Consider the following 18,909-nt stretch of genomic DNA (forward strand, 5'->3'; position numbering starts at 1 on the left):
AGGGGTCAAAGATAGTATCAGCACATTCTGTGCATCGCCTTCTTCAGCCAATGATCGTGATTTTATTTGTTCTGCTGATGGGGATTATCCCCTTTCCCTTTGCCAGATGTCAAAATTATTTGCTGGATAACAAGAAATATATTTTTGAGTAGCAGAGCCTAGCGAGTGGCCAATTGTTTTTCATATCCTTAAGGCCACCTTCTAGTTAAGTACCAAACTTCCACACTCAGATGCAGATATATAAATAAACAAACTAGACTTGCCTTTATTTTATGCCTCTTTCAGGTTTCAAGGATCTTTCCTTCCTGGCCATATAAGAGGACTCTGGATAAGCATTTCCTGCAGCCCCCTCACACCATCCATTAAATCCACTTAAATTCAAAATAGCTGAACTTGGGAGTGGCCTGCTTCTTCCCATTGCACAAAACCTTGAGGTTTTCTAAACCTTGATTACCAATCCTATTACCTACCTATATTTTACATTTTGAGTTTTTTCATTGACATCTTAAAATCTTGATCTTGGTGAAAATACCAAGCTATTTCTGGGACAGCATTAGCCCTTAGTTTGGGATTTTTCCTGAGGAACCACCCTGCTCAAAAGTAATCTCCCTGGTATGACTCAGCCTATTTCTGCCCACTTCATTCTCTGATGAGATGGGCTGGCAGGCGTGGTGGGCACCAGCCAGCAGGGATGGATGATGGAAGCCTTTGCTTTCCAAAGGCTTCTGTCCCAGTCCAGTGGTATCCCTAGCTTAAGCTGGTACCTGTGACGTCTTCACTTTTCTTCCTTCCTTGCAGGCCCAGAACTGCCTCACTAAGTTATACAAGCTAGATAAGATGCAGTTCCGACAAACCATGAGGGACTATGTGAACAAGGACTCTCTCAATAACGTAGTGGACTTCTTGCATGCTTTGCTAGGATTTTGTATGGAGCCGGTCACTGACAGTAAGTAAAGCTGCACCGAGTTCTAGGAGAAATCGCTGGGAGGCAAAGCAGGTAGCATTTTAGAGACACCCTAAACTTGTGAGGATAGAGTTGAAAGGAAAAGGTACCTCTGTGTGTGTGTCTGCGTACTCTTTGTATGTGCATGAATAATAAAGTAGAAACACGAAAAGCCTGCACATCACCTTTGATGACACATTTTGGAGACTTTCTGAGGACAACTTAACTCAGCAATGAGGAATCTGGTAAAGCTGTGGCATCCTCATCTGTAGTCTCTCCATCCTCACACTCCACTCATGGCCCTCCTCTCTCTCACATGACCTTCTGTTGTGTGACTGCTAAGGCCGAGATCAAGGAACAAGGGAATATATCCATTTGTTCAACTGATATGAAATCAACTCCTTTTATGTGCCAGGCATAGTGCTTGGTGATGTTTTTCACAAAATAAAACAGGAAAGGGGAAAAAATGACTACAGTAAATATAACAGTAACATAGTTTTGATATACACATATACTGAATTTAAAAAAAAAGGGGGGGGCCAAGGGATCTATAGATAGGCTCATACACTACTTTATAGTTTCATGGCTTTAATAAAACTCCAGTATAGACAGCTATGTTATAGGGTGGGGCAGGGGGCAACCAGCAAACACAAATTGCATCTGTAATAAATGAACCTTCAATACTATCTGAATGCAAATGCAAATGAATTGAAGATAATGTATAAAGTCTGAGTTGAGTAAGAGATACATTTTAATGAGAGCCTGGGGAATGTGGGTTCAATCCCTGGCCTCCCTCAGTGGGTTAAGGATCTGGCAGTGTAGGCGGTAGCTGTAGTCCCAATTCAACCTCTAGCCTGGAAACTTCCATGTGCTGCCAGTGTAACAGTAACATAATAACAAGTAAAAAAATTTAAAAAATAATAATAATAAAATAAAAACTACTATACAGCACAGGGAAATGTGTGTAATTGGGTCACTTTGCTATACAACAGAGATTAAAGAAACATTGTAAGTTAACTATACTTTAATAAAAATAAATAATAAAAACTACTTAAGTTTAAAAGATTCTCTTAGGGTCAACAGTGAATTCTTTTTGTTGCCAGAACTGATCGATTAAAACATCCTACAAAGTGATGGAATATGTCATAGTAAAGACTCTGAAGGAGACTGTGAGGTGTTTATCTCCAAGTCCTCCTAGAGATGATCAACCCAGGGGTATCTTCAGTCCTCTGATTCTGTGTTTTATGTAACCCTTCAGTCATTCCTGGGTGCCAGGTACTTCATTACTTCTTTAAACTGTATAGCCAGATGCAAACACAGCCTTTAATCAGTGCCTTTGTATTCCAGACAAGGCTGGGTTTGGAAATAATTTCACCACAGTGGACAACAAATCGACAGCCCAGAATGTGGAAGGCATCATTGTCAGCGCCATGTTTAAATCCCTCATCACACGCTGCGCCTCAACGACACATGAATTGCACAGCCCTGAGAATCTGGTGAGATGCTCACCTCTTCTTCCCACAGGAGTTCTAGTCTTATGTCATGGCCCTGAGAAGGAGAACTTGAAATCTTTCAAGTTAAATGTCTATTTTTCCAACATCACTGGTAACTCATGGTGAAAACTCAGCAACACATTTCCCCTCCCTGATACTGGTTATCCTACCTGCAAAGTGGCTTATCTCACCTATCTCAGACATTCTGTGGTAGTTGGTGAAATAGTTGCAAGTTACTTTGAGCCCTTCAGAAAGAAGATGCTTAGAGCCCAGATGTTGGCTCATGAAACATTGAAGAATGTTACATCAAGCCTTTTTTTTTTTTTTTGAAACCATACTTACTTTAAAAATTAATGTGAATATGCTGCTAAAATTGATTTGGTCTTCTTTTATTGAACACTGTAATCTTTTAGCTACTCTTCATAAAAGACTGTTAATTAAACCACTGAAGCCACAAGTAGAGAGAGGCTATAAAAGGTTAGTGCTTAATTGCTACCAAGGAGATTGTGGTTTGGAATTCTAAACTGTAGATTAAGATAGACACATCTGAATGACTAGATGAATTCAGGTCTCTCTGGGGAGTAAAGGAGCATTTCTCTGTCTTACCAATCTGTTAGCTATTATGATGCCTATGTAGAAATCAGCACATTTACACATATGGACACTATCTCCTGATTTCCCTAATTCAAAGAAATTGTTTTAAGCTATTCTAAACCACTGAAACTAGGTATTCACTTAACTTGAGATGAACAGAACAAAGTCCCAAACCAAGCAGAGTTTAATTTTGCTGAATGTTGAAGCCATCCCAGCAAGGTTCTTAGAGCTTGAGAATAACTTGGGTGCCTTCCATGCATTCACTTTGGTCCTGGGAAGAAGTAATTTGACAAATTGATGATAGTGTATGCGAGCTCTTATAACTCTTAGCCTACAAATTCACATATAGAAGAAATACTATATTTCTTAATTTTCTTTACATCAACTTAAGTTTGGCTTTGAACCCCCATTCCACCCTGAACCTAAGTCATTCTTGGGTATCCCAACTTCACAGAATGGGGCAAAGATCCCCAAGTCTTAGCTGGAACCCAGGGCCTAGTAAGGCTTCATCTGCTTCATTTAATTAGTCCATACCTATTAGTTTACATAGTGCTCTCTGCTACTTAGAAATCGGCAGTGTAGTGAGTTTGGAACCCTTGCTTTCTGAGGTCTTTCTTTCCTTGGAGGAGCTTCTGAATTGAAGGGAGGGCATAGATCCTTGATGCCCACAGGACCCAAAGGACACTCTGTTTTCCTTAATGGCCCTTCCATCTGCTTTTCTAAAGATCATGGGCATAATTATCCCACTGGTCTTAGGTTTTGAAACCCAAAGCTATAAGGTAAGTATTTTTTAGGCTTCTGTGTTCTTCTTTGTCATGAACCTTTCCTAAGACAAGGGCTATAGTATCAGCCTCCTTAAAGAGAGAAGAGAGAGGGGAAAATGGTTAATAGCTTTTAAAAAAAGTTCTTATATATTATTAAATGTGCTAAGAGCCGTGTGTCATCTTAAGTTCATAGTCAAGGTCATGTTCAAATAGGCTACAACACATACTATTCATTAAATCTGTGTCACAAAAAGCATCATCCTTGAATATCAGGCTCTATTAAAAGTGTCTAGAAGACTTAGCATATTTTGTCACAATGATGAAGAAAATGTGGAGAAAATGATCAGTGACTGAAATCTCTAGTCTTAGACAAAATTCTGATTGCCTTTTTTTTGCAGGCATCTCTTCAGAAGTCACAATTAAGAGAGAAAATTAAAAGCTTGGGAATCCAGTGGTTAAAAGTATAAATTGATGCCTTTCTAATGATACAGCCAACTTTCTGAATATGAAGCATGGTAACCATCCCTTTTCATGCTAAGGATGACAGGCAAGGTTCTTGGTAATGTTACCATAGGAACAATGGAAGGGCAGGAAGGGCTTTGCTCTAGTCATCTGTTTTTCTTTAATGGTTCTAGTTCTCATCCAAGTGAAGAGAATTTTCTCCTCCTCTTCCTGAGAAAACCATTTAATCATACAACTATCTTTCTTTCCCCACACTTTCCTTCTTGCCTCCAAACAGGGACTGTATTGTGACATCCGCCAGCTGGTCCAGTTTATCAAAGAGGCCCATGGGAATGTCTTCAGGAGAGTGGCCCTCAGTGCTTTGCTTGACAGTGCTGAGAAGTTGGCACCAGGGAAAAAGGTGGAGGAAAATGAACCAGAATCTAAGCCTGGAGGTGGTAAAAGGTTGGAAGCTTGAGTTCTCTGAATATTAGGATTTGCCTATGTCTGTAAAATATAATCTCCTCTTATACTATCCATGTAGTTCCCCACATGGTGTGTAACTCCAATGCAGGCATGGGGAACTATCTTGCATAAGTGGTGTCTGGTGGTGGCTCAGATGCAGCTTAGAAAAGAGGGTTTACTATCAAATGCTGCCTCTGTATGAATCAGAGCTCAATTGATCCCCGACTTTTATACCCTTGAACCTCACTCCATAACTCTTAATTATATGGTAAAATGCTATCTGTATTTTAGTCCCTTCTATAGATAACTTACATTTTTGTCCAGAAAGGAAAAGCAATTACTGATATGGTAGCATCCTGTTCAGTAAGTAATATTTTTAACATGGAGAAAGGCAAAATCCTGAGCAGTACCCCATTATTTTTTCTTCTAGTAAACATTGATTTATTGTATGCCTGTTCTATAAGAAATGCCACTTACAAGGATTAAAAGAAATGCCTAAACTTAAAATCCTCCCTGTAATTAATGGCTCTGTCTGCAATGGTGGTGGTATCCTTAAGCAATAAGGTAGCTATATCGTGAGTCCAATGGTAGGATATAAATTCCATACCAACATAGACTCATGGGGGTATAGGGTTAGCAAACCATTTGGATTGTCTATAACAGAGTATTTTGCTTTATAAAGTATATGAATTACTGAAGTGTCTTGCTCTGTTGTGATTGGTGAAATGCACCATTTACCTAGGTCAGAGGCAGGGAGCATTACAGATAAAGGCCAGGTGACCTCTGCTCCTGAGGAATGTCGCAGCTTCATGTCTGGTCGCCCCTCTCAAACTCCAGAGCAGTAAGTAGCATTGGTTTTGCCTCCAGTGCAGTGGGCTGAGCACTTCCCACTGGAAAAAAATTCTATTTTTCAAGCTTCTTTATTTGTTTTTCATTTCTGTTGAACTTCTCCTTGCTTCTGCCCTTTACTTTTCATTCCAAAGCCACTATGGGCCAAATCACAAATAATCAACCCCCTGCTTATAGGAAGCCTCCCTCGCTGCCTTTCCCCCTTCCAGTCTCTACCCCATTTGTGCCTTTCATGTACAATCCTGCAGATAAATCTTGAAACATAGCATATGTATCAGGTGGCCTGGGATGTCATCCACTTTCTTGCCTAAAATCACTTAGAAATCATTTGTAACTGTCTATATAGTCAATGAAGCTTTTCCAGGAATAACTAAGATGGTCTTCTCTCCTGTCTGGCTTTAGCTAAAACATAGATTCTTCTCTACTTTACATGGGTCCTCTCCTGAGATCCATTCCAGTGCCCTCTGATAGCAGTTTATCTCCGCTTTTTAAAATGGCAAAATCAGGAGTTCCCGTCGTGGCGCAGTGGTTAACGAATCCGACTAGGAACCATGAGGTTGCGGGTTCGATCCCTGCCCTTGCTCAGTGGGTTAACGATCCGGCATTGCCATGAGCTGTGGTGTAGGTCGCAGATGCGGCTCGGATCCCGCGCTGCTGTGGCTCTGGCGTAGGCTGGCAGCTATAGCTCCGATTAGACCCCTAGCCTGGGAGCCTCCATATGCCGCGGGAGTGGCCCAAGAAATGGCAAAAAGACAAAAAAAAAGGCAAAATCAAGAGTATCATGACTATAGCAGCCCCAGAAGACATGAAGATTACTGTACACACTAAATAGTCAATCTAGTTCTATGCAAGGCTCATTTATATTCATTCTTCTTTTGAGAATTATTTACCCACAGTAGCATGGTCAATATTTAAAATAATGATCATTTTAGGTATACCATTCTACTCCCCCAAACCCTGACTTAAATGATCATCCTTCCAGAAATTCTGCAAGGTATTCTAGGTTTAATGGTATCCCATTTCCATAGTAAAGGAAATCACAGGCTACAGATAGAACCTTGGTAACCCTCAACAAGCAAACACAACCTTCAAAGAATGAAAGGCCTGTAAATTCTTAGAGTCCTTCAAAATCTTAGAAACTGCCCTTAAATGGGTGGATCAAAATAAGGAGAAGGTAATTCAACTCCATGGATCTAGTGGCCATGTGAGTTTTTACTTAGCATTACAGCCCTAATGCCTAGATGGGGCTTGGCCCATAGTAGGCACTTAATATATATTTCAAGAATAAATGAATGACAGTCAGTCAATGAAAGAATGGACTTGTCAAGATACCATTATACCTTTGTCTTCTTTAACTTCTGTTCTCAAGATTGAGGTTTTGTTTTTCCTTTAAGGAAGTCTTTAAGAGCATAATAAAAATCCAAACATAAGCTCTAAGGGGGAAAAAAAATGTGAGATGCAAAGTTCTGTACCTGAATAACCACAAGACTAGTTAAAAGTCCTTACATACAGAATCTGTCCAAAAAAGGAGAGAGGACTTTTTTTTCCCCAAAAAAATAACACTAACAACTACCGAGCTAATCTGAACCGTGAGAATGATTTAATAGGTAAACTAGATTTAAAACATAAAACCATTTACCTTGATAGATGATTTAGTTTTCTAGATTGCAAAATAGTTTCTCTCTGAAGTATTCTGTAAACACCACCTAATTTCTTAGCGTTTAGCACATGACTGTCCTTTTGCTTGAATGAAGTTACCTGTTTTCATATGCCTCTACATAAAAATTTCCACTTGGAGGGGATATCATAGAATGCCAAATATGGGACATTTCCCTGATCTGAGTGAGTCCAGGAGATGAGCACAACACATGGCCTCTGTTTAGCACTGCAGGAAGGTGGGCAGGTGATCCTGGCTCTTCCTCTTCCTCTATCTCTCTTCCACTCCTGTCCTCTTCATGCCCTTTGCTTCTCCTTTTTCCTTTTTTAAAAAAAATCACACTAACTGAGCGATAGTAAAAGCAGTTTCATATGCCCTTCTCTGAAACGTGTGATTGATACACATCCATTGGACAAAGCCAATGTAGCACTTTTTCATAAAGCTGATCAATAAGAGCCTCCCTGGATATTTCCCCACTCAGAACACGTAGGCATTTACTCATCATTGTCTCGCACATTCCCCAAAGGTAAGAAACGCTTCCTACACTGTGATCATTTGATAAAAATAACAAGGAAGTCAAATTCTAAAACACTGATTTAAATTCACACCATGTTTTATGAACAGAATGTCCTAAATTAAAATAATTAAAGATACTTAGTACTCTGATGAGATTTTGAGAGAGAAACTACATCTCCATAGAAATATCTCCAGAAAATGATTGCTTTACACAATACTGTCAGATTTCAGGTAGATCCCAGATTTAACCCCAAAGCTTAAAAGCAAATCATTGCCTAAAATCATCCAAGCAAATCTGACATTACCTATAACCTTTTCTTTGCACATTACCAAAGTAATATATGTTGTTCAAGTTTTCAAATGTGGAAAACAAGCATAGAGGAAAAATAATTTTAAAATCAAAATACCTTCAACTAGAGATAACTTCTGTAAATTCTTGGTGTAGTATGTTGGGTACATATTTGAGCATATATACGCACAAGCTTACACACAGACATATACTCACATGTGTGCTTTTTGAAGCTAACCTGGCAATATCCTATTTAATCCATTTGATCTCTGCCTTTTAACTTTGCAATATATCATCAAAATATCCTATGTCACTAATCTTCTGAAAATAGTATTTTAAGGACTACAGGGGATTCTATCATATGGAAGTCCTATCAGCTGTTTCCCTAGAGTTGAATTTTGAGACTGTTTTGTTTTTTTAACATTAACCTGTAAACCTCAGTGAGTATTTGACCTTCTTGAACCTGCATCTTAGTATATTATCCCATCATTTCCTTGGAATAACTTTCTGAAAGTGGAATCTGTCATGGGAAGAAACATAGGCTTTGGATAACTTATTACCAGAAAGGTTGAATCAGTCTATCTCATCATAGCATACGATAGCACCATTGCTTTCTCAATTCAACTGGCCTTTAAAAAAAAAATTCCTAGTGAGATTAAACTCTGCATTCTATTGGTCATTTTTTCATCTTGTGAAATGCTCTAGTGAAAAATCCCTTTAGAGATGTTCCCATTTGTCTTTTTGAGTCAGACCAATCTTTTTTTTTTTTCTTTTAAACCTTCTTAAGTTTCTTTGACTTAAGAAAGCTAAATAACCAGGCCATATGAAATAACTTAGTGAAAAATTGTGGGATGATGCATGTGTGTGTGTGGTGTGTGGTGATTGCATTTTATTTATTCTTGGATTCAAGTATTTTTGTGAGTTTATTTAGTGCCAAAAATTATAGTGTTCTGGGGTTGGGGTGAGGATTAAGATATGGTACTGCACACGTCTCAGGGAACTTCACAAAAGTTAAATATTTACCATCACTGTAAGTGCCTCTGCTGTTATGACTCACACTTGCCGATGAATACCTGCAATAATATTGAGTCTTTTTATTATGGTTGAAAAAAATGATCACCGCAGTTTGACAGCTGAGACATGACTATTTTCAAGCAGAGCTTAGAGAGTCAACCTTGGTCTCCCTCCTTTCCCTCCCACTCTGCCTCTCCCTAAATCCCAGCCCATCACAGATCATCCTGCATGATTCACCTAAATGTCACTGGCAGGAGTTTGAAAGAAATTTAAGGGAAATTCACATGTGCTGTTAGACACTGAACCCTCCCCTCTGCTTGCTTTCAGCGATGAACAAATGCAAGGGGGAAACCTGGGGCGGAAAGATTTCTGGCGCAAGATGTTCAAATCCCAAAGTGCAGCAAGTGACACCAGCAGCCAGTCTGAGCAGGACACTTCGGAATGCACAACTGCCCATTCAGGGACCACTTCTGACCGGCGCGCCCGCTCACGGTCCCGCAGAATTTCCCTCCGGAAGAAGCTTAAACTCCCCATAGGTAAAAGTATGTCTGTATTTATTTTATGGTTCTCTTATTCCCTGCCATGTCTTCAATTCAATTCACAATCAAAACAGAGCAACACATGAAAGGGTAGAGAGAGGGAAAACTTTCAAGTCACAAAACATAGGCAGACTCCTTCCTTCCTTCCTTCATTCATTCTTTTCTTCAGCAGATATTTCTCGAACCTCTGCTATGTGCTACTATGGTGTGCAGACACTGTCCTAGGCTTACAGGGATTAAATGGTGAGCAGAATTACACAGTGCCTGACTTTGCTGATCTTAAAATCTATTAGGGGTGACAGTTCCTAAAGCAGATAATCATACAACTAAGTAGAGCTGCAAACTATGGATTTTATAAAGAAACATAGGTAGTACTCTTAAGGCATGCAACAATGAGACCCTGGCTTAAATGGAGGGAGGAGGCAGGAATCAAGGAAGGCTTCCTGGAGGAAGCAACATTAAGATCTTCAGGATACCTAGGAGAAGGAGGAAGGAGGCACTCCAGGTGGTAGCAGGATAATGTACAAAGCTATTAGGAGGCAGGGATATGGGAAAACCGAGACAGGAGTGGCTGCATAACTATGGTGGAGCCATGGGGACCAGAGCGGGGGCCTTGTGGATCAGGTTGGCTCTTATCAGCCTTACTTACAGAGCCCAGGCAGGGTGTTGAACAGGTGATAACATAAGCAGGTAAACTTTCTTCTAAAACATAACTGCATGGAAAACATGTTGGAGGGAGCATGAGTACATAAGGGGGACCAGATAGAAAGTTGCCTAGTGGTCCAGGAAGGAGTGATGGTAGCTTGGACTGAGTGACCATGTAGATGGACAGGAGTGGACATATTTGAGACGCACTTAGGAGGTAAAGTCAACAGGACTTAATAGAAGATGTGAAAGTTGTCAAGCAGAACTGTATGGATTATGGTTTAATCACCCAGGAGGCCCAGGTTCTTGTCATCGTGAACTTGGTCATGTAATTTTATAATCCAATACTGGACTGTTTTTATTCAAAGCATGTACATTTCAAAAACAATTTGTTTTCACTTTTATTTATATCAGGCCATGTAACTTTCATTGCTTGTTGGGCACATGCTGATATTTTTGTTTAACCCATTTGGGAGAAAATGCTATATGGTCTAATTCTTTAAAAATTATTAAATAGGAAACTGGCTGAAACGATCCTCCCTCTCGGGCCTGGCAGATGGCGTGGAGGACCTCCTGGACATTAGCTCAGTAGACCGCCTGTCTTTTATCCGGCAGAGCTCCAAGGTAAACAGGACGTTACTTACATAAGAGAATGTTGGAATCACTGATTGGAAAATATCAGGGCTGGAAAACACTAAACACCTGGAAGGGCCAAAATTAGGAAGAGCTTAGGAAATTCTCTTCAAGTTAAGTAAGTTTTGGAAACTTAAATGAGCAATGGAAACTAATATGTCTTGGTAGTGGGCAATCATAGAAAGGAAAAAAGTGACACAAATTTTAAATAAAATTATAATGCAGATATAGAGAGGTACATGAGTATTAATCCCCAGCTACATGTAACTTTTAGCACACGTGTGAAATCCTAATATCTCTAGCTCCTATTCAAGATAGGTAATTGTATAGTGATTCCTTTTACACACACACACACACACACACACCTGCCTTCCCTACTTTTTATACCATCTGAACCATTCTCCACTGAAAAGAACAAAGAAGCCCAGGATAACTTTTCCCACTAAGTGCCCCTCATAATACTGCTAAGCATCAGAGTAGCATGCACTTTGGGAAAAGCTCATGATTCTTAGTGAAATCCATTTCTGTTAAGAGTCTTTCCTGTGGCTGATTTAGAGCCTGGTCTCTGTCATTTTCAGCTTGTAATAAGAACAACATTTCTTTATATACAAATTATTTGCTTACGCTCTTTATTCTTTGTATCTCACTAAAATCAGTTTTCTTCTATCTGTTTTAAAAGTAATATTTTGAAGTCCTAAAAAGAATATAGCAACATTATAAGATTTTTAGAAGATATATTTATAATTCTTTCTTCATATTCTCCTTGCTAAAAAATTGGCCAAGCATTTGAGAGTCTGTGAGGCCCATAGCTTCCTTGCTTTACTGAAAACAAACACATTTTAATTGTTGGGGGAAATCTGTTATTACACTTTAATTACCATACACATTATCAGTTAATTTATACTGTCTCTTCCATAGAGATTTGAAGTCTTCTACTTGGCTTTTACTTTCACTTGATGTGGTGCTGTTTATAAAGGGTGAATATGACTTCATAAATTTGAGTTTGGACTTTACCAGAATTAAACTCTAAGAATATCTCAATTGTTTATTAAGTTATTTCATGGTGCCTGATTATTTCACTTTCAATCTATGACCGAGACTCTTCTTTAAATTATAGTTATGAGTGATATCCGTTTTGGCATATGAGAATAAACCGTACAGATGAGCTAACCAGATGTAGAAGTCAGAAGAAATTAGGTGACTTTAATATTCTAAGCAACTTATTTTTCATGGTAAAGGTTAATATAAGCGTAAAGAATTTCCTTTGAATTGAGTTCTCTGACTACTTTCCTTTTTTGCCTCAGGTCAAATTCACCAGTGCTGTGAAACTTTCTGAAGGTGGGCCAGGGAGTGCAATGGAAAATGGAAGAGATGAAGAAGAGAATTTCTTCAAGCGTCTTGGTAAATGTTACTTGGCCTAAGAGTTATATGCAAGTTTCATCACACAGAACAAACATTCGATTAGATAAAATGATCCAGTTTCTCTTTCCATTGATTTCTCCTTCATTTCCTTCTCAAATGTATGTTGTTTGTCCTACTATTTATAGTTTCTCTATTTGTTATCAGTTTGGTTCAGTAGACATTTATGGAAGTCCTATTGTGTGTCTCATTCTCTAGTGAACCCTGAGTGTACAAAGAATAAGCCAGAGCCCTTTTCTTCTACATTTCTGGCCTTTATTAAAATCTGAGAGTTTTAAAGAACTCTCAGATATACTTTTATCCACCCACCTATCTGCTTAGGAATTCTGCCTATTATATCTCTGACAGGTGGCCAGCCACCCACTGAGGGGGAGTTTATTGCTTTACAAAGCAACCTGTTCCAGAACTAGACAGCTTTAATTGTTAGAAAGTCTTTCCTTATGTTCTGAAAATATACCTATCCATAAATTTGACTCATTGGTCCTAGTTATGATATCTTTAGCCACACACCCACACATCCACATACTCACACACACTCACTCATAAGCACATAATAACACATAATGTTGTTTCACCTGTTATCCATTTTATATTCTCTTCTTTGGTCTCACTTCTACTGGTTAAATATTGTTGATTCCTTTCTGATCACCACTCTGATTCCATTTTACTATGTATTCTAATTAGATGATGTGTTTTACAAAAGGTGGTACTTCAAATGGAATGCAGTATACTATATTTGGTTTTAATTAATGTAATAGATAGTATAATTGTTGAGTACAAGGAATGTAAGCAATGGAGTGTAATTTGATGGAACTGAGGCTTAAACTCAAGAGACTAGGGTCTCTTACATCTGATGCCTTCTTTTTTTTTTTTTGTTTTTTTGCTTTGACCTTCCATAACACATTTTATTATTATTTTTTGATAGTTATTTCCCCAATACAATTTTTTTTCTACTGTACAGCATGGTGACCCAGTTACACATACATGTACATATTCTATTTTCTCACATTATCATACTCCATCATAAGTGACTAGACATAGTTCCCACTGCTACACAGCAGGATCTCATTGCTAATCAATTCCAAAGGCAATAGTTTGTATCTCCCCAACCACCCCGCTCCCTCCCCCTCCCACTCAGCAACCACAAGTCTATTCTCCAAGTCCATGATTTTCTTTTCTGTGGAAAGGTTCATTTGTGCCATATAATAGATTCCAGATATAAGTGCTATCATATGGTATTTGTCTTTCTCTTCTGACTTCATTCAGTATGAGAGTCTCCAGTTCTATCCATGTTGCTGCAAATGACATTATTTCATTCTTTTTTATGGCTGATTAATAGTCCATTGTGTATATATACCACATCTTCCTAATCAAATTACCTGTTGATAGACATTTGGGTTGTTTCCATGTCTTGGCTATTGTGAATAGAGCTGCAGTGAACGTGAGGGTGCATGTGTCTTTTTTAAGGGAAGTTTTGTCCGGATATATGCCCAAGAGTGGGATTGCTGGGTCATATGGTAATTCTATGTGTAGATTTCTAAGGTACCTCCATACCGTTTTCCATAGTGGTTGTACCAATTTACATTCCCACCAACAGTGCAGGAGGGTTCCCTTTCCTCCACGCCCCCTCCAGCATTTGTTATTTGTGGACTTATTAATGATGGCCATTCTGACTGGTGTGAGGTGGTATCTTATGGTAGTTTTGATTTGCATTTCTGTAATAATCAGGAAATGTGGAGCATTTTTTCATGTGCTTGTCGGCCATCTATACATCTGATGCCTTCTTAATGAATTTTTCCTGTACCTCCAATTAGTGAATTTTTCTCCTTAGTAGAAAGGATGAAAGTATAATTGACTTGTTTAACTTCCTTTTGATTTCCTTACATTCCCTTCTGCAAGTCAGAGGTTAATGTTTGTACTCTTACTCTTATTCCAAACATGTTATCATTAGTCTTTCTCATGATAGTTCATTCCAGATTTTGTGTTTTTCTCACCACCATTCTTACAGATTTCAGCCATTGTTTTATGTAATCTCTATATTCTATTCACACATAGAAAAGACCGGATACAAAGTATTCGTAAAGTCTGAGTCTAGGATGAGTTTGTAACAACAATACCTGCAACACAGACAGTCTCTTCCTCTGTGTCTAGGAGACAAAATGATAAAATCTTAGACTGCTTCTGGAATTTTTTATGTGCTTTTGATGAGCAAAAGGATATGGCTGTACATTATCATTCTTTATCCACATTCTCTGGCTTGTTAAAAATTATAAAAGATATTCTATGAGATTCTTTTAGAATCTCACAGAGGACAGGTATCCTCAGCTATTCTAAAAAAACAAAACAACATTATCTGCTAATCAAAGTATATTATATTTTGCAACTACCGCCCTTGATCTTGTGAACATCTTTTTAACTTTGGGCTTGCTTTTGCTTTTTCTTCCTCCTTTTTAAATTTGCAACCTGTGAATAATTGATCCCTGTGCATCCATTATAGATACATTGTCCTTTTCTTCCTCATTTAATTTTCATTTAGTGGCATATTTTCTGTTTCTTTCTTTAAAGTTGTTAACGAAAACAAATATCAAATTTCTTACCCTCTATTTCAGTGTAGTACTTGAATTTCACTTAAGTAAGATAAAATGCAGTAGCTGATTACTTTTTTAACCTGAAAAACTAACAAATGAAAAATACACCTGCTGAACATTTAACCAAACTGAAATTACATTCAGAAACCAGCTTTCTTTTTCTTTTGTTTTCTTGTTCACTAAGAATATTTTATTTTAGAAATCATGTTGTTTCTATTTGAGTGAAGATATTTTATTAACTAAAGCAGTGGGTTTATTTTTCAACTGATCAGCAAAATTTACTGAAGATCTTTGTGCTCAGCTCTGTCGTAAACTCTATGGAAAATACTACTAAAAGAAATACAGATTTTGAAATGCCCCTTCAGGGATTTAACAGCTTTTTAAAAATGCATTCTGTGTAAATTATATATACCTCAGTAAATTTAATATTAAAAATAGTAAATAAATGCAACTAAAACATACTGAGACTAAAAGATTAATTATGGACCAGGAAGCCAAGAGGTATGTTTTCTAGGCAAATTACTTTTTTGCTTTTTTTTTCCTTCAAGGCCACACGTACGGCATATGGAATTTCCCAGGCTAAGGGTCAAATCAGAGCTGCACCTGCCGGCCTACACCACAGCCACAGCTGTGGACCTATACCACAGCTCACAGCAACTCCAGATTCTTAATCCGGAGCCAGGCCAGTGATCGACCATGTATCCCCATGGATACTAGTGGTGTTTGTAACCCTCTGAGCCACAGCAGGAACTCCAAGGCAAATTACTTTTTAACATTTTTCAGTATTACAATATGAATTGGTAGAAGGGTACAATTTGACAATCAGTTTGTAACATGTACAATGTTGTTTTATTCCATCAATAAGTTTTCCTGGCATAATCACTACCTTCAGCAGGTTACGAAAGTCTGACCTCCTTTGGCATAAACATTCAGGTATTCTAAAGACAGTGTGGCATAGTGATAAGAGCACAGGCTGGTGGTCAGTAGATCTGGATTTGAATTCTGACGTCATCACTGTGTCATGTGAACTTACATTGGGCTACTTAACTTGTCCCTTTCCTCTTTCTCTCTCTGTCCTCTCTTATTCTCTCTCTCTAAAATCATCTTTAAAGATCTATCTTATATGGCTGTTGCAAAAAATAAAAATAAATTATAAATCATTTCATATAGTACCTGCACATACTAAGTGCATATACTAATGCTATATAGATACAATGGAAATGACCCCTTGTACATATCTTCTACTGATAGCATGATCCTTTTTTCTTGAGCTTGTAGGATTCTGCTGATCTTCTTACTTGTAATAAGTGTACATTATTCTGTGGATGATTCTTTGCAGAATAGGTTCTTGCTGACAAGGATTGTTTTGATCATTTCTCTCATTAGTTTTTATTTTTAATTTGTTTTGTCTTTTAGGGCCACACCTGTGACATATGGAGGTTTCCCAGGCTAGGGGTCCAGTTGGAGCTATAGGCACCGGCCTACGCCAGAACCACAGCAACGCCAGATCTGAGCTGCATCTGCAACCTGCACCACAGCTCACGGCAATGCCAGATCCTTAACCAACTGAGCGAGGCTAGGGATTGAACCTGGCTGGTTGCTAGTTGGGTTCTTTAACCACTGAGCCACGATAGGAACTCCCAGTATTTTATTTATACTCCTTAACTTTGTTGTTTCTAAAGTTCTTTCAATCAAAATGGCACTTTCTTTAGTGATACTGAATACATTTCTTTTAGAATTATCTTTCAAAAAATACTGAAAAATATGGTGGGACACTTAATGCTTCCTATAATAAATTGATGGCAACCGATTTTAATAAATTGGTCAAATAGGAATAATTTCTGACCATCTATTCTGTCTTATGTATTAGTTCCATTATAAATTTGAGTTATCACTTAATGTATTTTATTTCTTTTTTTTCTTTTTTTTTTTTTTTGCTTTTTAGGGCCATACTTGTAGCATATGAAAGTTCCCAGGCTAGGGGTCATATCAGAGCTGCAGCTGCTGACCTACACCACAGCTCATGGCAACGCTGGATCCTTAACCCACTGAGTAAGACCAGGAATCGAACCCACATCCTCATGGACACTAGTTTGGGTTCATTACTGCTGAGCCACAACAGAAACTCCCACTTCATGTATTTTAAATCTTAATTATAGTAAGAAATAAGTGAAACAACTGGATTCACTAAAAAGAAAAATTTTATTGTTTGGAATCTATTGAAATTCAAGATTTAAGTTTTAAGTACTTTTAAGGTTATAGTATTTTTCAATGGATGAGATTTCCCGTGATATATGTATCTATTAAAGGGCTGTATATAAATGATTAATTAAGTGATATATAGATAGAAAAAGACTAACAGGAAGTTACCTGTTCTGAAAGCTTTGGTAATGCCCAATGAATGAATAAAGTAGCATTTTGAAAGGCAGCTGTCTGGAAACAACATTATCCAGCAAATATTCCTTATCTGCAGCTTCTAGCTATGCCATCTTTGTACCATTTGCAATTCAGTTTTCTGAATTTTTTTCCACCTTCAGATTCTTCCTGTGCTACTTCCTTTTTCTGATACAAAATATTCTGTATTAACTGGAAAAAAAAAAGGACTGAAGGTGTTTAGTACGCAGTTTTCAATATGGAATATTTACACCTGAAAAGAAAACATACCCCTAAGGAAAGAAGGGGAAATGTTGATGATATTTTAATTATATTCTGAGCCACTTTTTTGTACTTAGGAAAAATTTCAAAGATAGACAAAAAGTAAAAAGGATGGTCCAGTGGATCCCAAATATCCATCACCCACTCGCAATAATGATAAAAATTTTCCAATATGCTCCATCTTTTATGGTTTTTTAATGTGCTTTAGAATAAATTCCAGACACCATAGCATTTCACACCTGCATACTTCAGTATGATACTGAGGTATTTTGAAAGTTGTTGACCAGGAATTGGTAATTATTCTTCTGCCATGCCATAATTTTTTATCCTGTGCTAATAAAATCCAAAGGAATCTTCTCCCCAAGCTTGAACTGCTTCCAAAGGACTCAGTTTTCTAAAAGAACAGGTGCTCCCTTTTTTCCACTAGTACATGGGGTGGCTGACGCCCCTGTGTGTGACACATTGTCGAGGTGACACAAGCCCATAACTGTAAATACTGCCCTTTTATTTACAAAGAATGAAAAATTTTAAAGGGTTAACTCCAACTCCAGATTTGATTTTTAAATGGAAATTTGCAAATATTTGTGTTTATCAATAGGGACAAATTATTCACCTTACATCCTGAAACCACCAATGGTGACACACGTGTGTAGGACATCTCAGTTGAGAACAGCATCTATAGGAGCCACCTTTGTGCTGAGGCAATAGGGGAAAGTGGCACAATAGGGGGTTGGGTGGCATGGGAGGGGGATCCAGGTATTTTCGACAGAAAAGGTGAGAAAGCTATTTCCTGTAATGGGGTTTGTGACTTAGGACCGGGAGTCGGTAACATTGCAAATGAATGATGTCAGCATAGATTAAGCCAAACGCTAAATCAGCATCCTCAGGGTATATTCTTAGCGGTTGGGGGTACATCTCAGAGTCATGGGAAGAAATTAGGAATCAGTTTTTTAACTCTATATTAAACAAAGTTGTCCAGGAACTATTCCTTATCTGAAACTTGTTATAACCTTATATAAAATAAATATCATACACACACACATATATGTACACTAAAGCCTATAGAAAAGCTATAAGATATTTAGGTTTTTAAAAAGATGGGGTTAAAAAAAGATGAAAAACAATATTTTGTATTCTTCCTTCATGTGTGATCCTTAGACTTTCTGTATTAAAATCATGTGGTACGTTTGTTAAAAATATGAATAGCCTCCAAATCTCTGGAATAAAAATCTCTAGCAATGAGACCTAAAATTTCTGCATTTTAAGAAGCTCCAGTCTGATTCTCTTTCATAGGCAGCTTAACTGTGGAAAAATAGGTGAGGATGAATCAGTGGCTCCCAAACCTCTGACCATTGTGTGGGATCAGGCCGGATCTGTGAGGCTTCACAAAGCACACCTCCTTACA

General features: G+C 38.0%; 1 protein-coding gene across 3 annotated transcripts in view; it reads left to right on the top strand.

Moving 5' to 3' along the window:
* The window catches only part of UNC80 (unc-80 homolog, NALCN channel complex subunit), a 223,869-nt gene that overhangs the window by 59,317 nt on the left and 145,643 nt on the right, over window positions 1–18,909 (top strand). For 2 of the 3 annotated variants that reach the window (XM_047773388.1, XM_047773389.1), the window contains exons 15-21: window positions 799–946; window positions 2,291–2,439; window positions 4,534–4,700; window positions 5,443–5,541; window positions 9,353–9,567; window positions 10,727–10,833; window positions 12,147–12,243. In XM_047773388.1, the coding sequence (XP_047629344.1) occupies window positions 799–946; window positions 2,291–2,439; window positions 4,534–4,700; window positions 5,443–5,541; window positions 9,353–9,567; window positions 10,727–10,833; window positions 12,147–12,243 (982 nt within the window). The remainder of the gene's footprint in view (window positions 1–798; window positions 947–2,290; window positions 2,440–4,533; window positions 4,701–5,442; window positions 5,542–9,352; window positions 9,568–10,726; window positions 10,834–12,146; window positions 12,244–18,909) is intronic. The other variant, XM_047773387.1, reaches the window with a different exon arrangement.

Source organism: Phacochoerus africanus, chromosome 3, assembly GCF_016906955.1.
Source record: "Phacochoerus africanus isolate WHEZ1 chromosome 3, ROS_Pafr_v1, whole genome shotgun sequence".
NCBI lineage: Eukaryota > Metazoa > Chordata > Mammalia > Artiodactyla > Suidae > Phacochoerus > Phacochoerus africanus.